We start from the raw sequence: 15057 nt of genomic DNA on the forward strand, positions 1-15057 counted from the left end.
ACAGGCTCTACCTAGTACCTACTGAATGTTCAGAAGCGGAGCCTAAATATATATAGTTTTTTCCCCTCCAAAGTGCCCAAGTCTTTTTCAAGCTCATGGGGAGAAAAAAACTGCTACTTTAGACCTTGAATAGCAATATGCCGACTGGTGGTTAAATATCGTTAAGGCCTCCATCTGTGTCTTAGCTGAATCTTCCTCTCCACGGCGCCAGTTTTGTTTTTTTGTTTGTTTGTTTGTTTTTGCGGTACGCGGGCCTCTCACTGTTGTGGCCTCTCCCGTTGCGGAGCACAGGCTCCGGACGCGCAGGCTCAGCGGCCATGGCTCACGGGCGCAGCCGCTCCGCGGCACGTGGGATCTTCCCGGACCGGGGCACGAACCCGTGTCCCCCGCATCGGTAGGCGGACTCTCAACCGCTGCGCCACCAGGGAAGCCCATGGCGCCAGTTTTAATAATTCAATACATGCTCAATCAATATAAACTGTTATTAAGATCTAGACTACAACTTTACTGTCTGTGGGTGGTAAGGTGGATTGGCATTAGCCAATTCTGCTACGATAATACCAATTACTACTTGATATATTATCACACTATCAATGTTATTACTATGTGCCAGGCACTGTTTTTTAGCATTGTACACGGACCATTTTTGTTTCAATTAAGCATCCATAAACCTGAGGGAGGAACTACTGTTATCCTCATCTGGCCAGTGAAGAAATTAAGCCCAGAGAGGGTAAGTAATCTGACCTGGGTCACACAGTAAAGCATTACACTACATTACCTGTAATTACACTACATTACCTGCAGTGTAGCATTACATTACACTGCCCTGCTTTATCTTATGCACCTTGATCCCCATCTTTATCGATTTCTTTGCTCCTTCCTCTTTGATTCTTTATCTTCCTCTCATTTTATGTCTTCACAGTTGATCAAGTAGTGGTTACCTTCCCCCACAAAACCCCCAGGACTCTCACCAGGACGACTGCCAACATCCAAGGGCTCATTTCCTGTTCTGACGAGCTCGAAAAGGCTCCAGGGCAGGAGCTTCAATTACCGTTTCCTTCCTAGACCCTCTCAGAGACCAAAGTCAAGAATAATCAAGGAACTACCATATGACACAGCAATTCCACTCCTGGGTCTGTATCTGAAAGCAACAACAGTAATGCAAAAAGATACACGCACCCCCAGCGCTCACGGCAGCATGATTTACAATTGCCAAGATACGGAAGCAACCTCAATGAACATCAACAGGTGAATGGATAAAGAAGACACACACACACACACACACACACAATGGAATACTACTGAAAAAGAGTGAAATTGTGCCATTTGCAGCAACATGGATGGACGGTATTATGCTAAGTGAAGTAAGTCAGACAGAGAAGGACAAGTACTGTATGGCATCACTTACACAGGGAATCTAAAAACTACAACAAACTAGTGAGTATAACGGAAAGAAGTAAACGCTCACAGATACAGAGAGCAAACTAGTTCTCTGTACCGGTGGGGAGAGAAAAGGAGGAGGGGCAATATAAGGGTAGGAGAGTAAGAGGTACAAACTATTACATATAAAATAAGCTACAAGGATATATTGTATAACATGGGGAATACAGCCAGTATTTTATAATAATTATAAATGGAGTATTTTATATATATATATATTTTATAATAATTATAAATGGAGGATGACCCTTAAAAATCGTGCATCACTATAGTGAACATCTGTAACTTTATAATATTGTATACCAACTATAACTCAATAAAAAAACAAACAACAATGAAAAGAATAATCGAGGATAGAGTTCATTCATAGCTCGTCACAATCCTGAGAGAGGGAGTTACCATTGCCCATTTCTCATCTCTTTACAGATGAGAAAACTGAGGTGCAGAGCCCAAGATTCACAATTCTGGCCTTCGGGGAGACTGATGCTTCAGTGGCCATCCTCTAACAGGCAGAGAGCATGGGGAGAAAGGATCAGCCTTTCACCCTCCCACGAGAGCACCCTTCAAATCAGCCTGGGGGTCCCGCTCTCTGGCAAGAACCCTGGTGGGTTTTTTTGTTTGTTTTTTGTTCAATGAAACCTAGATATGCTTTATTAGGATGAAAGAACTTTACATTTGTTTTAAATATCAAAATAACACAAAGAAGTAGTTCAATACACAACACCCTTCCTAGTCTTCACAGAGAACTGAATTTTTCTAGAGAGACACTGGTACTCAGGAAACACGACACAGTCAAAATACCTATAAAACTCACAAGATACTTTACACAGTTGCCAAAATGATGAATCTTGATATTTCAGATTTTTCTTTGTAATTGTTTTTAAAAGAGTCTTTAGTGATTAAAAACAAAACTTAGGATTGGAGACTGAAAGCTAAGTTCAAAGGCATTTCCACTTTAGTGTACATCATAAATTCCATCATCAGAACACCTTGGCAATTTTTTTAAAAAAAAGACTGCCTGGCATTTTGCTAAAAGTGTTGTCATGAGCAAATAATCATCTTCACACATCACGTCTGAAAGGAGCATACAGGAAAGACGAAAAAAAAAATCTTTTTACCCTTGATGAAACAAGGCATAACCTAAGAAAACATCTCTGATTTGGGTCAGCCTGTGTCCAAAAACTTGTAAATAGAACCCAGTCTAATCCTTAACCTCACGTGATCCTGTCAAGTGACCAAAAAGTGCCAAGGGGGTGTGTGTCACGCAGCAAACCTCTGCTGGTTAACGAGGCCCCACAAAGCAGGAGAGCCTGCGTTCTTTCTGCCTGTCTGGACTAAGGTCATTTAACTTCAGCCCTTTTATGAACGGAAATCTTTCTAAAGACTACCGGGCAGCCAGCGACCAGCAACAGACAACTCAATGGCGGAGCTTTCTGAGTCATAAAATACTTATGAAAAACAAGGAGATCAAAGTGTTCCCCTACTGCCTATTGAAACCAACTGCTACCAAAGCTCCTTTCAGGGACCTAGGCTCTCCGGAGAACAGGTCCCTGCCGTCAGAGTCCGAAAAGGCCACCACTAAGAAAGAGACAATGGGGACATTAGGGCAGCCAGCCATGGAAGAGAAACACCACTTATGGTTTAATTGTTCAAGACAAAGCAAAAGGAAAGGAAGGAAAACCAAGGGACAGAATTGGACGGTGCACCGGCAGTCAAGGCTGGAGGGATTTCGTGGTACATATTCCACTCTGAGCCCCTGATGTGATGCTGAGGCTGGATCCTAATCAGAGACTGGACAGAAGATGCCAAAGGGACAGCACAGCTCTCTACCACTCCCGCCAGCTGGGCCCCCTGCTGAGGCGATTACTCAGAGGCAAAGCACCCATGTATCACAGATCTGGGCACAAATGCTATAGGGGTGGCATTTTTGCATGCCTCTTGCTTTGATCTTCACATTGGAGCTGAGTGCCCAGAGTTTAAGCAAGAGGTGCGTTTTCCCAATTGGAAGACGTACGCGGTAGCTGGATTCATCTGGTACCAATAAAGTACAAATAATCTCAGACCTAAGAATTGTTCTTTCGTGGTGAACCATGGAACCCTGGGCAAGTTGTGGACGGAAGCATGGCTTAAAAGAGGGGATGGGGAAGCAGTCGAATTAGTATCAAAATTCCCCCGCTTGGAGCTTCCCAAGGCACATTAGAAGGTGAGAAATGTATTAGAGCAAAGACATTTGCTTAATAAAAGTTTCCCGAATCTTATCGGCATATATGACCATGATACCACTTCTAGGGTCATAAAACCCTTTTATGGCTGGAATACCTCTGAGTTAGAAATCAATACATAATATCATAGTACCTCTTTGGGGAATTAGTGCTTTGGTGATTTTCTTGTCACTAGCAGACTATGAAGAGAGGTTCCTTGAAAAAAAGTTTCCACAGTCAAATAAGTTAGGGAAACTTTTTAAACAGTTAAGCAAATGTCTTTAACACAGGACATTTCTGAGTTGTTAACACCCTAATCTAAAACCATACTCCATGAACCCTTTGTTCCAGGGCTCTGCTGCATCACAGCCTGGTTCAAAATAAAATAGCATTTCTCGGTCTAACATCACCACTCCATTTCTTCCTTAGAATGAAATCCAGTGACACGAAAGACAGCATCCACCTTGCTTGCAGCTTCTTCCACCCTGTGCCCTGAACAGTGCCTGACATAACAGAAGCCCATCGATACCTGAATGACAGTCATTCAATGTATCTTTCCGGTCAGTTCTCCAAATGTGACATTTCTACTAAGTTGCAGAAATGGGCTCAGTCTGTCAAACCAACAGCAATTAAGAAAAAAAAAACTTGACTCTATGTCCAATGTCTTAATCCAATGGTTCTCTAATGTTAATACCTATTAGAATCACTTGGAGAATTAAAAATACATACTCCTGGGCCCAGCCTCCCTGACCTTCTGTTGTATGTAGAGATATTGACATTTTCAACACCTCAAGTTAAGCTAATCCAGCTGACCACACTCTGAAAATTACCGTCTTCCTGAAAAAGGAATGCCGAGGTAGAAAAATTGGGGGCAAAAGGGTCTTTGAGATCTCCTAGTATGTAGGAAGAAAGACAAAGGTTTGTCCTAGCATCCCAGACAACGAAATTAAGAAATACAGGTGAAAGTCATAAGAAGGCAGGTTGTATGTCAACATCAAGATGAAGGGTCTCCTGACAATGGCATAGGCTTCCTGGATGTAATGACAGTTTCATCAACATGGTGGTCAAGGAGATGCTGGGTATGGTCAAAAGAACGTACATGGCAGAGAGTGATTAGATTGGGCTCATCTGCAACCCTGAGATTCTGGGACAAAGTTCTGCAAACCTACATAACCTTCACAGGGTGTAAGGCAGCCAGGCATAGGGAGCACTGGTGAGCTGGAGAGAGCTTGTTCCTGTTGAAAGGCATTCAAAATTTAAAAAATTTAAAAGCAGGGGCTTCCCTGGTGGCGCAGTGGTTGAGAGTCCGCCTGCCGATGCAGGGAACACGGGTTCGTGCCCCGGTCCGGGAGGATCCCACATGCCGCGGAGCGGCTGGGCCCGTGAGCCATGGCCGCTGGGCCTGCGTGCCGGAGCCTGTGCTCCGCAGCGGGAGGGGCCGGAGGCCCGCATACAGCAAACAAACAAACAAACAAACAAAAACTTAAAAGCTTTTGCACAGCAAAGGATACCATAAACAAGACGAAAAGACAACTCTCAGAATGGGAGAAAATATTTGCAAACAAAGCAACTGACAAAGGATTAATCTCCAAAATATACAAGCAGCTCATGCAGCTCAATATAAAAAAAACAAACAACCCAATCCCAAAATGGGCAGAAGACCTAAACAGACCTTTCTCCAAAGAAGACACACAGATGGCCAACAAACACATGAAAAGATGTTCAACATCATTAATCATTAGAGAAATGCACATCAAAACTACAATGAGGTATCATCTCACACTGGTCAGAATGGCCATCATCAAAAAATCTACAAACAATAAATGCTGGATAGGGTGTGGAGAAAAGGGAACTGTTGGTGGGAATGTAAATTGACACAGCCACTATGGAGAACAGTTTGGAGGTTCCTTAAAAAACTAAAAATAGAACTACCATACGACCCAGCAATCCCACTACTGGGCATATACCCTGAGAAAACCATAATTCAAAAAGACACGTGCAACCCCAATGTTCATAGCAGCACTATTTACAATAGCCAGGTCACGGAGGCAACCTAAATGTCTGTCAACAGAGGAATGGATAAAGAAGACGTGGTGCATATATACATGGAATATTACTCAGCCATAAAAAGGAACGAAATCGGGTCATGTGTAGAGACGTGGATGGATCTAGAGACTGTCATACAGAGTGAAGTCAGAAAGAGAAAAACAAATGTTGTATAATAATGCATATATGCGGAATCTAGAAAAATCTTATAGATGACCTAATTTGCCAAGCAGAAATAGAGACACAGACATAGGGAACAAATGTACAGATACCAAGGGGGAAAGGAGACGGGTGGGAGGAACTGGGAGATTGGGCTTGACACATGTACACTATTGATACTATGTATAAAATAGACAACTGATGGGAACCTACTGCAGAGCACAGGGAACTCTACTTAACGCACGGTGGTGTCCTAAATTGGAGGGAAATCCAAAAGGGACGGGATATATGTATACGTATGGCTGATTCATTTCGCTGTGCAGTAGAAGCTAACGTAACATTGTAAAGCAACTATACTCCAAAAAAAATTTTAAAGGACACCCCCTATATAAAAGACATAACGGTAGGCAGATTCACTCGTGGAAGTTTGCAACTCCTGTTTAATGGATTATTCCAAGTAAATAACTGCCTACTTAACTCCTGAATAAAATGAGACCCATCGTGTGTGGGGGGTACATTTTAAGAGACTATTTCGAGTATAGTTTAATTCTGAATTACTGAATTCCCTGCCGGAGAAATCCTAACCGGAATATGTATGTATGCAAATATATTTCACTATTAGAACCCCTCCACCCTCTCTCGCTCGCTCTTGGAGTTTCCCTACCAAGTCAAGTTAATGGTTAGCTTTCCTGTCAGTACTCTATTATCTAAAGGGGACTTCTCACTTTTTTAATACACACTGATGCACACTAGGAAATTGCTAGAACCTTGAAAGTCACTCTGATGCCAGTTGCCAGCCCCCGTCTCGGGGAAACACCAACGGAGACACTTCAGGTGAAAGAAGATTCATCTCAGTCTCCTTCACCTCATGCCAGTTTCTGTATTCATGCCAGAAGAGTCGTTTATCTCTTCTGGCTTGTGAACTCTGACACGCGTGTAAGAGACCTGCCCGTCCACCAAGCATGTTAGAGACCTGCCCATCTCCTGAAGCCTTGAATTATTCTATTCTGAATGCATTACAGCACTTGCTAATTCACTTTAGGAACCCCCTGTCTGACCAAAGAAGGTGAGCAGTGTTCATGGATTCTGGGTAGCTAGAAGGAAAGATTCTTCCTCCTGGAGTGATGATTTTCCTCCATCCCCATCTCTCAATGGGCCTAGAGAAGAGATTCTTCAATGTGGCGCCTCAAGTGATTTCCCAGAGTTCACTATTGCTATTCAACAGTGTTTCATATGCAGGTCAATGCATCGTTAGAGATGCAAAGCCATGATATCAAAGATGCTAAGTTGGCAAAGGTGTTTTTGCTCAGAAGCCTTGTTTCTCTTCACAAAGAAAGGAAAAAGCACCACAGTTTGGGCTGAAAACATATACAGGAGTCCTCCACTTTCGCAAGTTTGCTTTATGTCACTTTGCTTTTATGAAAAACGCAATTAGCACCTGGTTTTTGCTAACCAAAAGAAATACGAAGAGGATTTTCGTTTTTATGGGAAAAAAAACCAAAGCAAAATAGCGATCAGCGTGGTCAGTGTTTGTTGGTTGGTTTTGCAGCTAACCCTTATACAGGCAGCGCTCACCCTAAGCAGGGAGAGCGGCACCGCCCAGCTCCTTCCCCAGGAACTGCACTAAGAATCTCTGCATCAAGCCACTGTCGCTCTGAACTACGTCTGTGAGCACTTGTGCTTTATGTCCATTTATTTTGTGCATTCATTGCCAAGATGTGTCCTAAGGTAATTGCTTCTTTGCTTTTGTCATTTTGGCTTACGAAAGACTTCATAGGGACGCTCTATTTTCAGATAACAGGGAAAACCTGTATAATACTTCTTGTCCATATATGATATCCCAAAAGAGGGTATACAAGTGGCCAGTAGGCATAAGAAAGGATACTCAACTTCATTAACCATCAGAACAATGCAAACTAAACCCACTGTGTGATACTGCTTCACATCCATCAGTGGGAGTGGCAGAAATGGAAAAGACAGACAACAGCCAAGTGTCGATGAGAATGTGGAGCAACTGGAACTCTTATCCACTGCTGACGGCCGTGTAAATCAGTGCAACCACTCTGAAAAGCCGTTTGGCTGAATCTAGGAAAAGAGCGGTAAGTGCAGTTCCTGGGGAAGGAGCTGGGCGGTGCCGCTCTCCCTGCTTAGGGTGAGCGCTGCCTGTATAAGGGTTAGCCGCAAAACCAACAAACGAACACTGACCACACTGCTCGCTATTTTGCTTTAGGGAAAACATATATATTAACCTATGACCCAGCAACTTCAGTCTTTGGTATGTTTCCAACAGAATGTGTCCATAAGCTCACCCAAAGGCATAGACGAGAATGTTTAGTATTCCTCCTCCTAACAGCCCCAAACTGGAAACAATTTAAATGCCACCAACAATTAGATGGAAACAATGTAGAATATTCATACAGAGGAATTATTGTATGACCCTCTCTTAGGTAAAAAATTTTTAAATAGGCGAACTTAAGCTATGTGACAAATTAGGACAGTGGTTACTTCTGGTGGACAGTCACTGGAAGGGGATGTGGGGTAGGGGTCTTCTGGGACACTGGTAATGTCCTGTTGGATCTGGTTGTGGGTTACAGCGGTGTGAACTTTGTAAAAATTCATTAGGCTGTACTCCACGATTTTTGCATTTTTCTGTGTATACATTTTTGCACTTTTCTGTGTATACATTATACCTCAATAGAAGTTACAGACGTTAATACAGAGCAGTGTCTCAGCTTCTCATTTGTGGCTCTGTCCTCTTACTTGTTTTATTTTTCTTATTGTTTGATTGAGGATGGCTGTGTCTGTATTTTGCTGCTGTTCGGCAGGGACTTGGGGAGGTGGGTAATGCAAGGGGGATAAGCTTGATCCTCTCCCTACCCCATGCCCCATGGGCCCAAACAATTGGATAATTGGACTCAGATGCCTAGAGATGGCCGTGGTCTTAGAACTAATTTCACATGGCTCAGGAGAGGAAACTGAGGCCTACAGAACTAAAGTTAATTAAGTATATGTGGCTGGCTTGTTGAAAAGTAGGAACAGATTGTGAGTTTCATGATTTCAATTTATAACAGCCTTATAAAAAAGAATGAAATGCTATTTGCAGCAACATGGATGGCCCTAGAGATGATCATACTAAGTGAAGTAAGTCAGACAGAGAAAGACAAATATCATATGATTTTGCTTATATGTGGAATCTAAAAAAATGATACAAATGAACTTATTTACAAACAAGAAACAGACTCACGGACTTTGAAAACAAACTTATGGTTACCAAAGTGTAAAGGTGTGGGGGAGGGATAAATTAGCAGTTTGGGATTAACATATACACATTACTATATATAAAATAGATAATCAACAAGGACCTACTGTATAGCACAGGGAACCCTACTCAATATTCAGTAATAACCTATATGGGAAAAGAATCTGAAAAAGAATGCATATATGTGTACGTATATGTATAACTCAGTCACTGTGCTGTACACCTGAAACTAACACAACATTGTAAATCAACTACAGTCCAATATAAAATAAAAATTGAATTTAAAAGATAAAAACAAACAAAAATCAGATTGGTACGCAAAGAAAAAGAATTATATCGGCCTTATACACGGGCAGATGTGGTTGCCAATGACTTCTTTCACCTTCAGCCCAAAGATGGAACTTTTAAATTTGCCTCATTCTTTGTGTTAAGTGGTCATTCTCTGTTCAAAAGTGAACCTCCTTCTGAGGAGAAACAACCTAACATCTATGAATATGGGATAATTGGTCAGATTTCCTATCACTCACAGAAAGTGGAATATTGAGCTCATTAACCACGGGGAGACTAAGCGCCTTCCAAGAGCTGCTGTAGCACTTTCCATGTAGGAAGTCACTTTATCCCCACGGTGCTGTAAACCCTCTTGTTATTCCCATTGTAGAGAGAGAGACACTAAGACACAGAGAGATTCATAACTTGCCCAAGGTCCTACTAGTAAGGGCTGCTATGAAAGATGAACTTGGACAGACTACTCTTCACCACTGGGTTATCTGGAATGGGATAGTTTAAGCCACTGTGATGGAGGGCCTAACCTCCTTCTGAAGACATAAGGATACTGGAATAGATAGAAGAGAGGGAAAAGAGGGGGACGTTACCAAACGAGCAGTAGACTCATGACAACCAAACCAACCAAACAACAAAAACAAGATATATTCACGTGTGTGTGGGCTGCCTAGGTGCGTGTAACTATCTTAGAACATATACGTCACTAGTAAGCCATATTGCTCATTTAAACAGATCCAGCTTAGCCAGGAATTGTTAAATCTTTGCTTCACTCTATAGTTTAAAGACCATACGAAAAAATATCGTAACTCTGGTGGTGATAAAAGATTTTAACTACATGTCAAGTCACAATATGAAAACAAAAACGTTAAATAATAAAGTTTCAGCTAGCCAAGAACACGGGAGTCTTCATTCACCAGCGCCTGAGCCCCTCTCTCTTGCTCAGTCACGATGTATCACGTACGTTACACTAACTACATCCTCTGCTGGGCTTTCTCACATTTTCCTTCTTCTAGCCACGCCAGAGCATGACCATGGTGTGTCTCAACACACACAAACTCTTCTGTCAGTTACAGACACTTCTCAATTGCAACAGAAGATGAAATCGACCCAGATCACCATTTATTGTCTCACAGATGACTGAATCCAGAGACAAGCATCATTTATACCAATATTCTTGATCTCGAGCCCAACAGCTGAGGATTACACAAGAGGAAATAACGCTCGTCCCAAATCTTTTTAAGTGTCCTGCCTTCCTGGATGCCACACTTAATCCCACCAGCCCCTGAACACACCACATCACACTCAGAAAGGACGCCTTATGGGAGCAGGACAACGTGAACAGATTAGTTGAAAGAAAACAAGAGGCCTCCCTTCCACAGGGAAGGTTGGGCTTCCCAGGGCAGTGAACACACTTTTGCATTAAATACGGTTTTCCCTGTTTCAAAGCACTGTGGAGGCACGCAGCTTGTTAGATTTATATAAAGCCTGGTCTCTCAAGACTTTCCAAAGCGAATGGCATCCATCACATTAATTTCCTTGGGGGATCGTCTCAAACATGGAAAATGAAGAGGCCCAGACCATTAAACATCAAAAGAACGTTCTAAATGGTAATTAAAGTTCTTTTAGATAGATTTTCTTTTTCTGGGAGCAGATTAGATTAATTCAATTGAGAATATTATACGTATCAAAGCTGACAGTGTGAATGTGTGGAGTTGGCTGCAAGAGCACTTAGGATTGCAGACATCTGTTCATTCCAGTTATACAAAACACAGGAAAGAGGGAGTAGGGGGTGCTTACCAAGCCGGCACATGTAGACACAGCGACGGAGGACAAGCTGTCGTTTCTGATAAATCCCTGATAGAAACATCTTGGCACCACGGGTTCCCGAGTCTCTGAAGCACCATCTTTTCCAAGTACCTGGACAATAAAGTGACTGCTCAAGATTGCCGAGGGCTTAAGTTCTAAGTGTAGTTCCTGTCCAAATGCTGAAAATCGGTAATGCAGGGAGCTGCTGGCACTCTGCGCCGACCGCTTTCTCCTGCCGCTGTGCAAAATGTCGTGTGAAACATATGACCCGCCCGAGTCCACTTCTACCGGCGTGACAAAGACGTAATCTGCAATGGGAAAGGTTTCGCTGTCAGCACCCACGGCCCGCAGTGCCCGAGGGTCCCTTTCCAAAAGGCTGGCAAAGAGCAGCACACAGCTGAAAGGTACTTGTTCTATTGCCTCGCACCTAAACTACCTATAATTCAGAGCAGCTCATGACGAGGAGAATTGTGTGATCTTGACAATTAGCTCTGCCACAGCAATTCCTACAGAAACTATAAGTCAGGCACCATCTTGTAGAATGTCAAGAATGTTTCTGGAAAATGCCACAACTCTCATGGTCTGCAGAGAGAGATGGACTTTTTATATATTAGTCATAGAGTCATCCATACATAAAAATTGATTTGGGGGAGACAGTGTTAATAACTATAAAAACCACAAAGCCAAGAAAGGAACACTTTTTTCCAAGATGATACCTTTGTGCTTAAACTACATTGGGAGCATTGGGGTGGGGGGGACAGAGTTTAAATTTCAAATGTAACTCACAGCACTGAGTAACTTGAGATGAATTCTCAGGTAATTAACAAGTAACAGTAGTTTTATGTTTCCAATATTAATTATATGTGATAATAAAACTCCAGCACTTGTATCACTCAGCGTTTTACAAACGAGCTTTCCCTGGGACAATTCCATTTAATTGTAAGCATAAAATAGAGTGGATACGTAAAAATGCCTCGAAATTGTCAGAACTTCCCACTACAGTCTGTTGCTGAAAATTGCTCAGACATGTTGGTGGGGGCGTGTCAGATCAGGGGACACCTGGAAAGACGTGTTTAAAAATACCTTCACTGTTGCTCCCTAGAGCAGCGCTAATTACTGCTTGTCCCAGAGAAGAGAAGTTAAACAACAATTTGCTGCTTGAAAAAACGAGGCTAGCAAACTGTTTTCTATCACACGACATTGAAACTGAAAAGTATCATCCCACAAGATGATCTGGAATATGCCCTCTGCGCATTAAAAAACGCTCTGTATTTCCACTTTCTAGGCACAGAATGGGAAACTAATTTGGACCGTGTTTAGAAAGATTCTGAATAACCAAGAGGCATGTTTGAGTCACTTGGGTCCTTGGTTACTGGAGGAGGAAAAGCAAGAGGAATTTCCCTTTTCCGAAAATAGTCAACAACCGGAAAAAAGAAAAAAGGAAAAAAAAAACAAGAAGAGAAAAGAAAGAAAAAAGCTAAGGAATGAACAGAAGCCCTGTAGCTAGCAGGGATCAACGAGTGATATTCTAATTGGTCCTACATTAAAAAAAAAAAATCCCAATATGACAATAATTTTCAACTATGTTCTATGAACCATCTGTTACTCATATTGCTTGAGAAATTCATTCTTACAATGTTCTTGCCGTTCTCCCCCATTTTCTTCTTCACTCCTTTAACTAGAAATACTATCTAATTGACATGCATATTAAAAAGCAATTAAAAAATGTTTTTCTCTTAACCTTAAAAAAACTGAGTGGGATATACATGATTTCTCTTCTCTTTAAAATTGCTACTATGCCGTTTTCCTGGTATGTGGCTTTTGATTAAACACAGCTTTTTCTTAGGGACAAACCACCTTCTCCCTCCCCCATACTAAAACCTAATTGTGAAAAGCATCCCTGACATGTGCTCAGACACAGTCTCTGTAAGCTGATTCTTACCTCCTTGACCAAAGCCATCTGAAACTCTGCCTGCTCTTAGCTGGGAGAACACGCAGAAGCCTTATCCAGCCAGCGGTCTGCAGAATCAGCCTGCAAAGCCCCCCACCCACACACCTGCTACTAGTTTGTTTCCAAGGGGAGAATGAACAAGCAAGCTGATGGTAATATTCAGTCCTTGATGGGAAGAGGGGCAGTCAGGGCCCCTGTAGTGAGTGATCTGATTAATCGGCTCAGGGGCTACCTAAAGATGAGGTCCTTACAGGTGGTAGCTGGAATGGAGGGGACCTCCAGCCATTTGGCCCTGATGAAACAATGAGGGGTTGTTTTAGAAACTGCAGCCAGCTTTTCTGGTTGGACAAAACGCGAATTTCTCAAGGGCGAATTCCTGGCTCTCCCCTGTCCCCTCACTCACCCACTCCCTGGCGGCACAGCCTTTCTCCATGACTCTGCCATCCCCCCTCTCCCCAGTATGATCCCTGGTCCCCTGAGAGGAGGAGATAACCCTGCAAGATTAAAAAATGATAAAACCCCAGCTAGACATCAAGGTCTTGCTATAGAAACCTTGGATCAGGAATCAGCTGTTCTCCAGTAGCCCATGGGAACAATGGTAACAAGGATTTTCCTTCCAGGTGCCAGGGAGAAGTTAATAAATGACAGAAGTAAAGAGTGTTCTGGAAGTCTGAAGCGAGGGAACTTCAAAGGAGATAAAGCAAAACCCCCCGCCCCCCCCCCACCAGAGGATACCTGCTTTCCTCTCTCTAAAAGTGATCTTTGGGAATCAATGATACGAGGGAAGAGAAAAGGGAGAAAGAAGGAAGGAAAGGGAGAAAGGGGACAGGAGTGAAGGGGGGGGAAGGAAGATGGGGGAGAGGAAAGATGGGGGAGGAAAGAAGATGGGGGAAGAAGGGGGCATGTCCTTTCCCGGAAGAGGAAGGAGATGAGGACGGTGCCCTTTGATACCAGCTACCTAGTCAATGTCCACTCACTTTCTAATTTCTCACCACAGCACGGATTTTTTTTTTTTTTAAACCAGCCGTCTGTGAACGAGGGAAAGTATTGTTTTCTCATTTATGTGACTTGCAGCTTGAGGCACTGATTCTTCCGATAAGTTCAGAGTCCGGGCCACATCCCCCTCTCCAAACAGGAACCGTTTCCAGGACGCGCGCACACCTGCCACGTGGGGGGAGGGGTGGCCTCATCTGCCCTTTCTCTCTTTGGGGGGAAGGAAGGGACAAAGTGCCTGGAGAAGCCCTTCTGCGGGGGGGGCGGGGGGGCGAATACGAACCGTGGTTTAATCCGCTGCCGCCGCCGCCTCGGCTGTCACTGGCTAAGGCTGCGGCGACCGACGCACAGCAAAGGCAGCAGAGCTGGAGCGCCTGCAAGAGAAAAGGTGACACCGTGCGTGAGGGGCGCGGCGGGGCTGGGGTCCCCGGCCACCCGCCATCGGCGCCTCCCCGCCGGGCACCTGCCTTGGCCACGCGCCCCCGTCCCGCCGGCCCCCACGGCGGGCCCGAGCGGGCGGCGGGGAGGGCGCACGCGAGCAGGAGGGCGCACTCCATGGTCAGGTGCGGGCGCGGCGGCTGCGGGCGGCGCACATCCTCCCCGCCGCCCCGGAGCGCGGCGCTCCAGGTGCGGCGCCAGGTGGGAGCCGCCGCCGCTCACATCGCAGGCCGGGCGCGCCGGGCCTCCCCGGCTCCGGCAGCTCGCGCGCCCTCCCTCCCGCCGGCGCCGGCCTGCACAGCGCCGCCTGCGGCTCCTGGAGGCGGCACGGGGGAGCCCCGGACCAGGGCTGGCGCGCGCCTCCGAGCGCAGACGGCCGGGGGACTCTGTTCGCGCCTGCCCTCCCGTCCGTGCGTCTGTCTGTGTCGGGGTGAGCGTCTGAGGCTCCCGGGGCCAGCAGAGCCAGCTGGCTCCCCCAGCGC

At 44.5% G+C, this 15057-nt stretch overlaps 1 protein-coding gene across 2 annotated transcripts in view; it reads right to left on the reverse strand.

The window, feature by feature from the left end:
• The window catches only part of ADAMTS18 (ADAM metallopeptidase with thrombospondin type 1 motif 18), a 156855-nt gene extending 142161 nt beyond the window's left edge, over positions 1-14694 (reverse strand). Inside the window, exons 1-2 of one of the 2 annotated variants that reach the window (XM_060289772.1) lie at positions 14421-14694; positions 11185-11501 (exon numbers count right to left, since the gene is read on the reverse strand). In XM_060289772.1, coding sequence (XP_060145755.1) covers positions 11185-11501; positions 14421-14694 — 591 coding nt within the window. The remainder of the gene's footprint in view (positions 1-11184; positions 11502-14420) is intronic. The other variant, XM_060289773.1, reaches the window with a different exon arrangement.
• Positions 14695-15057: the final 363 nt, after the last annotated feature.

Source organism: Globicephala melas, chromosome 19 (assembly GCF_963455315.2).
Source record: "Globicephala melas chromosome 19, mGloMel1.2, whole genome shotgun sequence".
Classification (NCBI taxonomy): Eukaryota; Metazoa; Chordata; class Mammalia; order Artiodactyla; family Delphinidae; genus Globicephala; species Globicephala melas.